This window comes from Trichosurus vulpecula, chromosome 2 (assembly GCF_011100635.1).
Source record: "Trichosurus vulpecula isolate mTriVul1 chromosome 2, mTriVul1.pri, whole genome shotgun sequence".
In the NCBI taxonomy this organism is placed as follows: Eukaryota; Metazoa; Chordata; class Mammalia; order Diprotodontia; family Phalangeridae; genus Trichosurus; species Trichosurus vulpecula.
The window spans coordinates 30,840,531-30,856,165 of record NC_050574.1 but is presented as its reverse complement, the minus strand read 5'-3'; the positions used below and the strand labels follow the sequence as shown (position 1 = coordinate 30,856,165).

Below are 15,635 nucleotides of genomic sequence, written 5' to 3'. Positions count from 1 at the left end.
CTCCAACCAACTCCTCCTCCCTACCCCCGGTGTCCCCTATCCCCAGTGTCCCTGACCCCCATTCTAATGAATTTTACTATTTGTCAGGTCCAGCAACACCCCTCAAGTCTCCCAGGTCTGCAGCCTTAGATTAGTATAGACTCTTCATCCTCCTTCACCCAACTCATATCCAGGCAGCTGTCAAATCTTGTTGTTTCTTCCTCCCACAGAATCAATTACATGTAAATATTTGCGAAATTAAACGAAAGGAGGAAGGCGCTGGGGGGCTATGGCAGGAAGCTACCAAAGCTCCTTCTCTCGGGTGGCTATCTCTGTCATTACATTGTCATTTATTGCCTTCAATGACCATATAAAAACATATTCCAAATGGCTAAAAATAAGAGAAGTTAAATTTCTTGCAAATTAAAACAATTCAGAAGTTCTGCCTTGCCCCTTCAATTAAAAAACAGTAACAAAAACGGAAAACGATGATTTGTTAGAGGGTCTGTGGGAGGACAGGCATGCTAACGCACTGTTTGTATTGCTGTGAAGTGGTGGAACAATTCTGGAAAGCAATTTAGGATTGTAGCTGAAAAGTCTCTACACTATGCCTGCCTTCTGACCTACCTATACGCTACTGGGCATATACCCAAAGAGATCAAAGACATGATGAAAGGAACCGGATGTACAAAAATGCTTCTATAAGTACTACAGGTTATAGCAAACTAGGAACAAAGTGGATCCCCATCCATCGAGAAATGGTTAAACCGAATGTGGTATAGGAATATTAAGGAATATTAATGTGCCGTAAGGAATGACAAATGGGATGGATTTAGAGAAAACTGGAAAGACTTAAGTAAGCAGAACCACAAAATGTGAGGAATATAACATTGTGAAGGAAAATACTCTGGAAGACTTAAGAATATCTGATCAATGCGATGACCAGTCCCAGCTCCAAATGACAAGAGAAGAAGCATGCTTCCCACTCCTTGGCAGAGTGGCACAGTGTAGGTATAAATGAGACATATAGCTTCAGACATAGCCAGTGTAGGATTGAGCGATTTTGGTCAGCTGCCCTTGTTTGTTACAAAGGAAGGATTGAATTTGTGGAGTGGGAAGGTTTAAAAGGGAAGAGAAAGTTCATGAAAGGGATGAATAAAAGAAAGAAGAGTATAGCTCAGGCTCTGGGGTTACTTTCCCAAAGCCCCATCCACAGTGGCAATCTAGGTCCCCTCCAGGGACAGCTGGCTAGTTCGACCCTCAGGATTCTAGGGGTAACTCTAAAGGGTGAGGCATGGTGTTTTAGTAGTGTAGCTCATGTGGATCCCAACATGAGAATCCCATTCCTAACAGGCATATAAGCCTACTGACCAGAGTGAAGGGATTAGGAATAGGACAAACTTCTTAGCTCATGAGATCCTAACAATGTGCTTCCCTCCAATGACTCTATTGATGTCAATTAGCCAACCAGACTTAATTAGCCTTTAGGAATGGGTATTAACTAAGAGAACACAGTAAGAACTGTGGCCAATGTCAAATATTGCACTCAAGCTGGGGACACACTCTTCCACAAAGGAGTCCTGGGGAAAGTGGGCTCAAACTCAGAGCAGAGCATCACTTGTGGCTCCCGGAAATCCTTCCCTTCTCTTCATGGCACACTTAAGAAGTTTCCCATCCATATGGTATGGCTTTCTCCTGGACTTCCATTAGAGTCCTGAAGCTGCCAGTTTGTGTGGGAATGGAGCTCTTGCTTCTTGCTTTAGCTTCTGATGGAACAGAAAGCAAGTAAAACAGCTTGACATCCCTTAGGACTCAAATGTTAGCTATCTTTGAATTGATATAAGGTTTGCATACAAGTACTGTTTTGCCTTGTAATTTTGGGTTGAATTAAAAAACATTATCAAGTTGGCAATAAAAACTAATTTTGAAAGCCATTCAGTGGTTGATGACAATGGTTGATGGAGGCCTTGTATTTCAGAAAAATTTCAGTCCTGAGCTCAAAAAAATTGCAATGAAATGGTTTTTTTCTTCTTTTCTTATTTGGACATGATGGAATTTCACAGGTAATAAAAATAATAATAAAATGTCACAGTATGCATGACACCCAAAATACAGCCAACTGATAACAGTATCACTGTAAGTTGTAATGGGCGTGCAATGGGTGAGGCAAAGAGAGTACCACCCCACTGTCCATCCTACTGAACATGGCCACTGTAGCATGAAAAGCAGCCATGAATAAGCTCCAATAAAACTTTATTTATAGATACTGAAATCTGAATTTCATATTATTTTCATGTGTCATGAAATATTCTTCTTTTGATTTTTTCAACCATTTAAAAATGCAGAACCCATATCTTAGGCCATACAAAAAGAGGTGGTGGGCTGGATTTGGCCCACAGGCTATGGAGTTTGCCAACTCCTGCTCTAGACTTAAAGAAAATGTTCAACTTAAAAGTGTGTGGTCCATATATTTTTTTTTGGAGAGCTGGTTGTTAAGCATTTATCAGCTTGCATCACTGTACTCACTTCACCCAAAAGTGTAACAGGGGCAGAGCCTAGCCCTGGCACAAAGCCTCAATTACAGAACTGAAGCTAGAGAGAGAAGTAAATCAATGAAAACATTGTTGTAAATCTAAGCTCCCCCCAAAAGAGAGAGTAACTACATATCATTTTAAAACAGAAACTCATAGGGGGAAAACAGTGGTTTCACACAAGGACTTCTTGAACACCTAATAGAAATGAAGAAGAAATTTAAAATGAAATAAAAACTCTGGAGAAAAGAACTGGAAGGAAAATAAATAGCTTAGAAGAAAAAGTGTAAACCTTCCTCAAGAAATGGTCTCCCTGGAATCTAGAATATACCAAGCAGAACACCAGTGACTCCACATGACAGCAAGAAATATTAAAGCAAAATCAAAACATAGAAAAAATAGATGAAAAAACAAGATAACCAATATCAAAAACTATTGACCTAACGCACATCCAAGTCAAAAAGGTAAGAAGGAGAGATGGGGGAAGAGGGGAAGGGTGGGGATAAGACGGGGAGATAATATTGGAAAGAGAAGAGTCAGAAGAAAAACCAACTTTCTGATTTCAAAGTGAGGATTGAAAGGGGAAAGGAAGAGAGAGCTGGGGAGAGGAGAAAAGCAAAAAATTAGAATCTAATATGGTCCCTTAGATTGCCTCATAGACAACTGGGAAGTGGTTAAACAAATTGTGGTAATAGGATGGGAAGAGTATGGTGCCCTAAGATCTGACAAAGGAGACAATTTCAGAGACGCTGGTAGAATGAACTAATGCAGATCAAGAAAAACAATTTATACCACGGTATCAAAATAGGAAATAAAAATAACTTTGAAAGACTTAAGAACAGTAATCAATACAATGACAAACTTCATCTCCAGAGGACCTATGATGAAGCATGTTGCAATAAGAGGTGACGAAAACCAGGTGCAGAAAGAGACCTATCTGGGGCCATGGCTACCATGTAGGTTCATTTAGTTTGGCTCTATTACAAGTTTTTTTTTCTTCATTCCTCCTTTTGGTTTTTAATGAGGGGTGGGATGGTGTGGTGTGGAGTTGAGTGGGTTGGAGTTAGAAATAATGATGGCAAAAAAGAAAAAAGGGTAATTGTGACATATTTCTAAATTCATAAACAAGAACTGAAGAAAGCACAGACTAAAGCAAAACCATTCTGAAAGTGGCATGTTCAATTTATCATAACTATTTATCATAATTATTGTAATTTGTATATTGTCACATTACAGAATACATTGTGTTGTAATTACAGTATGTTATGTTGCATTGAAATCATATTACTAACATATAATATATTGTTATAATGTTGCATCATATAATATTGATATAATGTAATTATAACATTATAATAATCATAACTTTTTAAAACAAGTAGTATGAAATGGAGATGCATAGTTTCATGTAGGATTTTCTTTTTGTGTTCTGCTACATGCAAGGAAATGCTTATTTTTTTCCTTTGGTGTTTAAGTTCAGAATTTAAGAAAAAAACCCCAAACCAAATTTTATACTTTTGAAAAAGAAACAATCTATACATAATAGAGATTCGCAACTTCACACAGAATTCTCTTTTTCTATCCTTTGCATTTTGATATGTTCCTGTTTGTTAATGTTTGTCAAAGTCATAAGGAACAAAAAAGAAAATTTGAAAAAGAAAAACTGACTATAAGGCCTCCCAGAGTGGGAGGGAAGATGAGACCTAGACCCAGCCACATTTTGTTTTGACACAACACATACTTACTAACTAACCCCCTTACAAAGTACATTGTACTTTGGAGGGGAGGGAATAGATTATTGACTAACCAAAAAAAAGTCCTTTTTTGTCCTTTAGCTTTGATAATATGATACTAATATTGACCATTGTATCTGACCAGTGTTTGGGTTTTTTTCCCTGCTGCTCCATGATGACTTCATATTGTTCACAAATGTTAAAAATTGTTTTTACATGCAACTGGGAAATAAGATATACAGGCAGTGGGGTATAGAAATCTATCTTGCCCTATAAGAAAGTAAGGGGGAAGGGGATAACAGGGGTGGGGTAGCATGATAGAAGGGAGGGCAGACTGGGGGAAGGAGTAATCAGAATGCATGCCATCTTGGGGTGGGGGAAGGGGAGAGAAAATTTGTAACTCAAAATCTTGTGGAAATGAATATTGAAAACCAAAAATAAATTAATTAATTAAAAAAGAAAGCTTTCCAGGGGGGTGCTGAGTAATTTTCTTTTTGAAAAGGGGGTGGTAGGACAAATAAGTTTGGGAATCCCTGCTGTAGATTATCTTTTTGACTCTGTTTTCTTTGTATTGCCGATCGTACTTTATGTCCTCTAAGTTTCCTTTCTGCTTTAATGATCCTACGAACTTTATATAGGTAAAAAAAGAAAAGAAAAAAATAGGCTGGCAGCCACATGATGCAATAAAATGGACCGAGGCCAGCTGCCAAGCATGGCTCTTTAGGTATTTTCACCCCCTGGGTGCTTTTTTTCCTATTTCTCTTCTGTAACCAACCTTGCCAGGCAGCACAAAGCTTATTCTTTCTACTACCAACACTCAAAGAAAGGGTATAAAAGGCGGGGTGGAGGTGCTACCATGAATCAGTTTACCACATTTGCTCTTGAATCCTCCTGTAGGAATTTGTAGGACTGGAGTTCCCATTGATGGTGGTCAGGACCCTGTATCCTCTGCCCCCTTGACCAGAGGATGACCTTGTGAACTTTGAAAGGTCAGAAGATTTGAGGACTTTACAAGGGTGTCCCTGGAACAGCAATGTTTCCATTGGGAGCAGAGGACACACTACTAGACCCACTGAGGAAAGGCAGCTTCAGGACAGTGGCAGTCCAGGAGAAAGCCACACCATATGGATGGGAAACTTCTTAAGTGCACCATGAAGGGAAGAAAAGGACTTCCAAGAGCCATGAGTGACCTCCTTCTCTGAGTTCGAGGCCACTCTCCCCAGGACTCCTTTGTGGGAGACTGTGTCCCAAGCTTGAGTGCAATGTTTGACACTGGCTGCAGTTCCTACTAAGCTACCTCAGTCAATACCCATTGCTAGAGGCCAATTAAGTCAGCTGACTAGTTGACATCAATTGAGAGTCTTTGTTGATCAGCAAGCATTGATTAAGCACCTGCTGTGTACCTGGCACTGTGCTAAGCACTGCTTTTGCTCTCCTGGGGGAGCTCAAGATCTAATGGGAGAGACGATGAATAACTAGCTAGGTCCCCACAACCACCTACAGAATATAAACAAGGTAGTCCTGGAGGGTAGGCACTAGCAGCTGGGCATGGGCAGGGGTGGGGATGGGGGTGGGAGAGGGGACTGGTAAAGGCATCCTGCACAAAATGGGATTTGAGTTTCCTCTTGAAGTGGGGGTGGGGAGCTGAGAGGGAGGGACTGGGAGCTAAGAGGTGAGGGGGGTGGGGCTGAGTATTTCAAGCATGCAGAGGACAGCCAGGACAGAGGTGCTTTGGTGGGAGATGGACCACCACCAGAATGTGGGCCGGTGTCACTGGATCACTGAGTTGGTGGAGGGGAGTAAAGTGGAAGAAACTGGAAACGTAGAAAGAGCCCATGTGGAGAAGTGTTCTGTATGTCACCAGGAGGACTTTATATTTGAGGGGTCTGGGGTAAGTCTCGAAGGCCCAGAAGGAGGAGGTCTGGGGACCACGAAGGGGAGGGTTCTGGAGGCTATGATGATAGGGCTTGAGGGCTCTGAGGGGAGGGGTCCGGGGACTATAAGGGTAGGATTCTGGGGCTATAAGAGGGGTCTGGGGGCTCTGAGGGAGGGGATTTGGGGACCACGAAGGGGAGCGATCTGGGGGCTATAATGATAGGGCTTGGGGGCTCTGAGGGGAGGGGTCTAGGAGGTCTGAGGGAAGGGGGTCTGGGGGTTCTGAGAGGAGGCGTCTGGGGGCTATAGGGGCAGAATTCTGAGGCTATATCCCTCAGGGTCTGGGGGCTATAGCGGTAGGGTTTGGGGGCTCTGAAGGAGGAGGTCTGGGGGTTCTGAGGGAAGGGGGTCTGGGGACCACAAAGGGGAGGGATCTGCGGGCGATGGGGGTGGGGTCTCGGATCACAATTTGTCGGCCTGTCTGTCCGCCAGGCCCAAATCCACCCTTCCTCCGCGGGGACCCCAGGGGCCTCCCCTACACAGCCGTTACCGTCCCGCACCATCCTCCGCATCGAGCCCTGGTAAGGCGAGCGGGAGTCCTCGGGCACCCTGCCGGCCGAAGCCATCTTGCCGGCCACAGTTTGCCTTAACAACCGCAACCCCTTCTCCTATTGGGCGATTGGTTGCTGGGGGCGTGGCTTCTGCCTCCACCTCGGGCGCTGACCTAGAGGAGGAGGCAGAGGGGCGGGGGGCGGGGGGAGGGAGGGAGGAGAGGGAGGAAAAAAAAAAAAAACCTCCCAGCCAGCACAGTGCGCCTGTGCGGCCCGCCCCTAGCTCCCTCTTCGTCTTTCCTCCGTCCCTCGTCGGCGGCGGCAAGTCCTGCAGGACCCAACGGCTCGGCTGCCGGCGCCGGAAGCGGAACTCTTTGGCGCCCGGCAGCCCCGCCTCCTGTGGGGCGCCATCTTGGATGCCCAGGAGGAGCGGCTGGGGGGCGGAAGTGCCGGGCGGCAGCCTCCCGAAGCCAGCGAACCGGCGGCTGCAGGGCCGCTCCTCCTCCTCCTCCTTCCCGTGGCCCTGAGGGGAGCCGTGGCCCGGCCGCAGCGGCGCAGCGAGGTGCGGGGCTGGAGTCGGGGGAGGCGGGGCCTAGCGCTGGGCCGGGGCAGGGGCCCGGGGCCTGGCCGGGGCCCGGCGGCTGCGTGGCGGCGGGGCCGGGCTCGGGCCGAGGCCGGGGCCTAGTAAGGCGGCCCCTCCTCCTCCTCCTTCTCCTGGGAGCTGACAGCCTGCCTGGGGCGGAGCCGGAGGCCGCAGTGGGGCCTGCACCCGGGGGGGGGGGGGCGGGTGGCGACCGCGCCCCTCTGGGCCAGAGGAGGATGCCTGGGCTTAGAGCGGCGGCCTCTCCCGGAGCCTGGGTGACCCGGGGCCCCGGAGGGCGGCGGGGCCGGCGGGAGACGTCACGTCTTCCCCGAGCCCTTCCCCGGATTGGGCCGCGGCCCGAACTCCAATTCGGAGATCTAGGCCTTGGTTGACAACCGTCGCTCCCCGGCCCTGTCCTGCCGGCCCCGGGAGACATTCCGGTCGCTGGCCCGCGGCTGCGTCAGTGTGAGCCCCCACCGAGCTCGGAGGAGCCCAGCCCCAGGTCTGGTGCAGCCCCGGGCTGCGTGGGAGCGGGGGGTGCACGTCCTGCGTGTGCTTTGTGTGTACACGTGTTCGTGTACCCCGGCGGGCGTGTGTACACTGCTAAGGCTCTGGGGACCGTGTATGTATGCACACCCAGGTAGCTGGTGTGTACGCGCGGGGATCTGCATACACGCAAGGCGCGGGATGCCTCCGAAGAGCAGCGCTCAGCACAGTGCGTGCACGTAGTAGGTGCTCGCTACATAGAGTGTGCACCCTGTGTGCTTGTTATGTATGAGGTGCTCTATAGACACACTCGTGTGTGTATATGTATGCGTACACGCAATGCTGAGACAATAATTAGGTCAATTTGAGCCCAGTCTCTCCCTTGAGCTTCTGTGGGTTATGGTTACAGGAAACAGTTGGGAGCTTCACGTCTGGAGAACTTAATTGTTTTAATAGGCTGTGTGAATTGTTGAGGTCCAGGAAAAAAAAAAAACTTTAACAGTTGTCCAAACAATACCATAAAAGTGTTTTAAATAGATATGTGGGCCCGTTACTCAATGACAGCAGTGATGTCTGCAGAACCAAAGGTAGTGGACTTCCGTTTGTAGCTGTGCTGCTCATAGTTGGAGCTTAGTAATGTTTGGATTTAACTTAATTTCTTCTAATTGTTAACGATATGGCCAGCTTCCCAAATTTTGTGAAGCTTTTTTTGGCTTTATTTCTGTTAATTTCAAAATAGAATAGACTTTTAGTATTATATGTAAAACTGCATTGTGCATAAAGTTGTGTTCAGATTGGTTAAAGCTGTTCCAACTCAAGAAATGAAGACGTCTGCTTAGGTCTTTTAGTGTCAAGGTTTAAGCCCTCTAGTTAACCACTTGTTTTTTGTTTGTTTTTAAAGCGCTATTATAACCTGTGTGTCAGACTAGAAATTGTCAGGATTACTTTTATTTCTAGCGCATATCCAAAGCCCTCTATTATAACTTCTAGGCTAAGGCCTTTAGTTGTAAAACAAATAACTCAATTGATTTGTTCACTTTGGGAGCTCAAACTGATTGAAACAAGTGATTGCTTTTAGTAAGATTCTTTCCCCAAACTGTTTAAATATGCTTGAAGTTGGAAATTCTTGCAATTTTTCGGTTTAGTATGGGGTGTTAACTGATTTGAAACATTTGTTGTTGATATTTTGAAACTAGTCTTTTTTTTCCCTTTAGGTTGAAAAGCTCTATAGCCATTGCAGCTAAATTATTAAAAAAATATCTTGAAGCATTTGTTTTATGTGTTAATATTGTGAAATGCTCTTCACAATGCAGTTTAATGATTCCCCCTCTCCCCATTCGGCCAAATGGTATTGTCATTGTATAATTTTGTAAAACTGAGGAAAATTGTGGAGACTATGACTAAGAATGCTTAACCGCCTAAACACTTCTGTGTCATAAATAAAATAGGTCAGTGGCTAATGAATCTTTGTAACCTTTCACAGATACAGTGAAAAGATGGGGTAGTACCTTAGTTATTGGAATTTTGAGGCATTTTATCAAATATGCCTTTGGGCAAGTATATTTTTTCAACTACTATAGTTGCCTATCCATAAAGTTTTTTGTAATTTTGAGGGAGCTAGCAATCCATAATATTCATATTTGTCAAGAAAGTTGTTTTAAAGGACTACAAAAATGTTTAGAGCACTTCTTGTCCTAGGACTTTGTAGTCTTACTCAACAGGCTTCGAAGCCATTACTAGAGGAACCCTATTCTAGTCAGACTTGAGCAGACCTGGTAGGAAAGCTACTCCCAGACACCCATTTATCTGCTCTCTTTAGAACAGCTTTTTTTTTTCCTCTTCCCAAATGTTAGTGAAATTGAAGTTTCTTCCTAAAATTTCATATGCAACCACAATTTAACACTTTTGCTTATTAGCTTTGTTTTACCTAAAGCTGAAGTACTTTTATTATCCTTGTGCCAGATTAGTTTGTTCTACCCATTGGTGATAGATCCAGGAAGTAATAGAGTCACATTCAGAACTTTTTTAACCATGTGAATTTGATGATGTGGCACAGTTTCACTGCTCAGAGTCCATTCTGACCTCTTTATAACAGGTCAGAATCTAAATCAGTACCCTGGAGCCAGCAGATTTACATGTCAAAAACTGACTTTTTAAGGAAATATGTCCTGAGTGGGGCATTTCCCTTGGTTTAAGTTTGGTCTAGGAGATAAAGGGCGGGGCCAGAGCTTAAGTTTTATTTCTGACATTTCCATTCATGATAATGATGATGTTAGGTTTCTTTAGTACTAAAATGATGATGGGATATTATAACTTAACACCTTGCTTCTGAATAGCTTTCACTTATGTTATTTCTCATGGTTTCACAATAACCTCATGCAGTTAATGAGAACAGATTGTTGCCCTTGTTTTATCAAGTAGAAACCTGAGACACCTCCCAGGAAGTACCCATGGTATTTTTTCTTTAAGTACTAAGAATAAAACTGATTTATAGAACTGAGAGTCCTGGTATTTCCAGTAGGGGAAATTGTTTTTAAATACTGCTCTTTATTTTTAAATTAGGTGGGGAAAATGTTTTTACTTAGAAATATTTACTTTCCATTTTAACATCTCCCCTATCTGGCGGGCCATCCCTTTTTACAACAAATTTTTTAAAAAGAGGAAAAAAGCAGCAATTCAGCAAAAGTAGCCAATGCATCAACTGAGTCTCATTTATTTTCAATTAAGTCCGCACATATATCATATTTTTGGAAGCAGTCAGGTTACAAATCCTAAATGTAAGATTGGGTGCCAAATACGTTGTATTTTTATTTCTTGAGATTGAGCGGACAGTCTGATTGTTTCTTTACTTTAGAGAGCCAAGAATCTGTGATACCTTGTGCATCAAGATCACAATATTAATCAAAATTGCTAGCTATGGAGCAGTTTATTTTCCAACATGGAAAGGAATGTTGTTGGTATTTTACCCTAGAAATAGTATAGCTGGATTATTTTTATGCAGCCACCAGGCACTTTTTATTGACCTACAAATACTGCTCGAACATCCTGAGTTTCTTTAACTTATGAATACTTTGTATGTGTTTGCAGCAACAGAATGTCCGAAGGAGACAGCGTTGGAGATTCTGTTCATGGGAAGCCTTCTGTGGTGTTTAGATTTTTCACAAGACTTGGACAGGTTTGTTTTATGTGGGTAATTGAGAGAGCAAATAATTGACTAATTATTTTGAACCATTATTTGTAATTGTATTCCTGAAGCAGTTAATTCTAGACTTGAGGCATCTCTGGATATCACTGCCCGATTGGAGAGTGATAAGGAATTCTTGAATTATTCTTTTTGTTTACATTTCATTTTCCAAAGTGATTTAATTGCTTTCCACAAAGCACTTTGGCCTGTACACCTTTACCCTTACTTATTCTTCCTGTGTAGCCAAGTCCTGCTCATTTTTTGAGATGTAGTATAAATCTTTTCTCCAGGAAGCCTTCTCTTACCACTCCAGTCCACAAGAGTCTGTTCTTCCTTCGAATTCCTAAATGTGTTGCATTTATTTAGCAGTTAGTTGCCTTTTGACAGGAGTCTCATCAAATCATCATTTAAGTCTCTCGTGATTGAGTATTTCAAGGGTTTGTGTTCTCTAACAAGATAATAAGTTCCATGATGACCAGGATAGTAGGTTTGTGTACCTTTACCACTGCTACAGCCAACAAGCTCTTGGTATACATTTGTTGATAATTGTTTGGCTAAGTGGTTTATTTATTTAACAAACATTAAGTGCTGGGGAATAATTGGTGTAAGGAATAGTGAGCTGAATACAGTGTAGAGGCAAGTATTTTAAGATGCTTGAGGAAGGAGTGTGCTTTTGAGAAAGGTTTTATGCAGAGGTGGGTGAGCTGTGCCCTATTTGGGCCTTGAAGCAGAGGAAGGACTTTGTTCAGTAGCGATGGGGAAAGGAAGGATTGCATTCTAGGTCTTTTCATAAGGGAATGAAATGACCAAAGACATGGAAATGGTGGAATGTAGGATGAGGGGGATGGAAAGTAGTCCAGTTTTCCTATAACATAGAGAATGTAAAGGGGAAAGTACAAGTCCAGAAAACAATATTGAGGCCAGATTGTAATGGGCCTTTGAATGCTGTGATTAGAAAGTTATACTTTGGTAAGAAATGAGGAGACATTGATGGTTCTCTATCTGTCTCCTCCCCTCAACAATTCAGGCCCTCAGTATCACCAGTCTGTGCTGCACAAGCCCAACTGGTCTTCTCACCTGCATGTTCTCCTCAACTCCCCCATCTTTCAGACTGTTGTCAGAGTGCTCTCATGCAGAGAACTGGTCATACATAGCCTCGGTCTGTTCACAGATGATTCAGACTCCCCTGCCTGGCCTCCAAGGGCCATTCTACCCACATCCCTTTCCCCAGATAGGTATATAAACTCTGCATTTGGGGTATAAGGAAAAGGCCATGTGATTTGTGATGGGGAAAGTTGTTATGGAAGAGATAGTGTTTGTGTTGGCCCTGAAATCAGGATAGAGAGGAATTGAGTGAGGACGGGAAGGATGCTACTCCTGGCTTAGGACAGTGGCGACAGTGGCATAGAGTGGGACAGTAATGTTAAACGTTCAGACTGGAGTTCTTTCTGCCTCCAGACAGATGTTTGAGAGTCATCTATATAAAGAAGACAGATGAAGCCCTGGGAGGGGAGAAGATCACTAAAGGAAGGAGAGAGAGAAGAGAGCAGGCCATAAGGGCTTTGGAGGAAGAGGGGAGACACAGGAGGAGTGGTTGGGAAAAGGAGGAAAACCAGAAGCCAAGGAAGTAGCTATGCCATCCAGAAGGATGGGGTGGTCTGCCCTATCAGATGCTACAGAGGCAGGTTAGGAAGGAGAGGTCATTGCATTTTGCAATAAGGTATCATTAATAACCTTGCAGAACTTTCTTCAGAAACTGGCCTAATGTGAAGGGGATGAAGGAGTCTAGATGGAAGCTTAGGAGTAAAGAGGAGGAGAGAAGGGACAATAGCTTGAGAGAGGTGCTGGTAAAGGAAGGAAGGCTTTCTGTTTAATAGTGGGACATCTGTGCATGTGAATGCTTAGGTTCTCTGGACAGTCAAAATGAAACCACATTTCAAAGTACATTTGAATTTCATAAGTTCAACAATTTCATGTATGCCATGCAAATTTATTTTACGAACTTAGGTTTCAGGATTGAATCATTCTGTGAATTTGCTGGTCCTCTGCTACTGATAATGTTAATGAATATTAACATATTTCTCATTACATAATTATAATGTATAATTATGTGTAGTGACATTTTTAATCAAGATTGTTGTTCCTTAGGATGTATATATAAATATGCATCTATGTGTATGCGCGCGTGTGTGTGTGTGTGTGTGTGGGTACATATAGTATGTAACTGATTTTCAAATTGTTCATTTTTTTGTATCCTGAATAAAAATGGGTTGAAGTGTCCATTTTCCCTTTTGAGATACGCTGGGGCCTAGTAATAAAATTCAGGGATTATATGAAAAAAAATTACCTCATGAATTGAATTGCGTCATTTCAGGCTTCTTTTGGTATTTCAGTAGCTAGATTGCCTCGAGTAGAAGTCCAAGATGAACTTTGCTGCATTTTTTATAGCAAAATCCTTGTGTTTCTACTTATTGTTGATTCATTTGTGATCTAATTGTTGCATTCCAGTTGTGTGTGTGAGTGTGAGAGAAAGACACTGCGTTTGTGTGTGTGTGTGTGTGTGTGTAATGATGAATGAAACCTGTTTCTGGAGCATTGTGTTATATCTAGAGAAATTGGGCTTTAAACTAAAGGAAAACCTCCACAGGAGTAATATTCTCTCTATGTATATACATTTTTACCATTTTTGTCTTTTTAGATTTACCAGTCCTGGTTAGACAAATCAACTCCTTATACAGCTGTGCGATGGGTTGTAACTTTGGGGCTAAGTTTCATCTACATGATTAGAGTTTATCTATTACAGGTAGGTAAGAACCAAAATAATAATGGATAGTCAACTTATGTCTTATTTAAAACAATTTTAGTTGGGGCAGTATTGGATATGTCGTCTAATTGTATACTTATCAGGATAGTAGGTGCTTAATAAATGCTTAACGATGTATTTGTGATGGGATATGCAATTCAGTTACCATTTTTTAGTAAACAGTAAATTTCAATGATTATCTTTTAAAAGTCTGTCTTACTCACTTTTCATTGATTTTTTTTTTCAATGTGTTGGCATAGCCTATTATTACTTTGATATTTAAGCATATAATGCCTATATTTTACCTTAATATTTTAGGCCAGAGATGGCATTAAAGAGAATCTGTTCCTGGATTCAGGTAAAATTATGATTTCATAAGCCAGTAACTCTTGTGAAATAAGGCATAGGTTTTTTTTAAACTACATTTCCTGAATATAGCATCTTCACATGCATTTAATATTATCATACAAGAATTAAACTCCCTCACAAATCTTTGATAAGGCAAAAAAGTAAATTGAAGAACAGTGTGTTAAGAAATTGAACTGAGTAATTTAGCAAAATTCTGTGTTTTTTATTCCATGTGTTTTAATGAAAAATTAGTGAAGACTTTAGAGTAGGGTGCGAGATCCCTGGCCATCTAGCCGGACCCATGTCAGAAAGAGCTGCTCTCCATCCCATCCAGTAAGTTGGTTGTCCAGCCTTCACTCGAAGGTAGCCTCTAAGGAGGGGAAATTTGGGCTATTCTTGAAGTAGCCTGTTCAACTGTAGCTCTTATTCACTCTCTGAAGTCTTCCCATCTCCAGGGTGAATATTCTCAGTGCTTCGAGCTGATCCTCATTCAGCGTCCCTTTCAAGCTCTTCACCATACTGCTCGTCCTGTTCTGGATTGTCTGGAGACTGAGCAGTCATGTTCTTAAAATGTGGCCCTAAGAGCCACACGCAGATTGCAGGTGGGGTCTGCCAGGGCCAGTCGTGCAGGGCTGCTCTGCTTCTCTGTCCTGGCAGCACCCATCAGGGTGGGCCAGGCGTTCTTGGCAGCTCCTTTTACACCTTTTGCTCACCTTGTCTGCTGATATACCGGGTCTTTCTCAGAAGGCTGCCCCCTAGCCATGCCTTTGTCATTTTGTTCTTCCGCAGTGGACTTTTTGAACCCAAGTATAAGACTGCATGCTTCTCCTTACTGAATTCCATGCTATTAGATTAAGCCCAGGGATTCAGCCAGCTGAGATTTGGAATCCTGCTGATCACTCAACATGTCAGCTGTCACTTTCAGAGCCACCACTGGCACGTTTGATGAGCTTGCTTTCTCTGTCGTTTTACTGGGGTCATTGATAACATCGTGAAGTGACACAGCTCGGCCCTGATCCTTGCGACGCTGTACTCTCCAAAGTGACATAGGATCATGAACGGCTAGTCTTTGGATGCTGCCATTCAGACAGACCTTGTCTGTCTGTCCTTGGTTCACCTTACGTTGCACATTATTCTTCAAGGCCCGACTTAGATGGCCACATCTCTTAATAGCAGTGATAGTAGTGCTAGTGATGATAATAACAATGAGGTAGTTAGTATTTAGATAGCACTTACTGTGTGCCAGGCACTGTGCTAAGCACCTGAGACTGAGGATCATTTGGTCCTCACAACAACCCAGAGAGGAAGGTGCTGTTATTATCCCCATTTTATAGTTGAGAAAATGGACGCAAATACAGGTGACTTGTCCAGGGTCATGCGGCTAGTGAGTGTCTGTGGTCAGATTTGAACTCAGGTTTTACTCAGCCGGGCCAGTGCTGATGCACTCTGGCACACATCTTCCTCCCCTGTGAAAGTGCTCTCTTCTCAGTATTTCATTACCCTTTCCCTGCCTCTCTTTGTGTCTGCTGTGTCCACCTCTCACACACTTGTTTGTGTTTGTG

At 43.1% G+C, this 15,635-nt stretch overlaps 1 protein-coding gene across 1 annotated transcript in view; it reads left to right on the top strand.

The window, feature by feature from the left end:
• Positions 1-6,814: 6,814 nt before the first annotated feature.
• RER1 (retention in endoplasmic reticulum sorting receptor 1) overlaps positions 6,815-15,635 on the top strand; it is an 18,782-nt gene continuing 9,961 nt past the window's right edge. Inside the window, exons 1-3 of the mRNA XM_036746790.1 lie at positions 6,815-7,231; positions 10,826-10,913; positions 13,621-13,725. Coding sequence (XP_036602685.1) covers positions 10,833-10,913; positions 13,621-13,725 — 186 coding nt within the window. The 5' untranslated portion in view covers positions 6,815-7,231; positions 10,826-10,832. The remainder of the gene's footprint in view (positions 7,232-10,825; positions 10,914-13,620; positions 13,726-15,635) is intronic.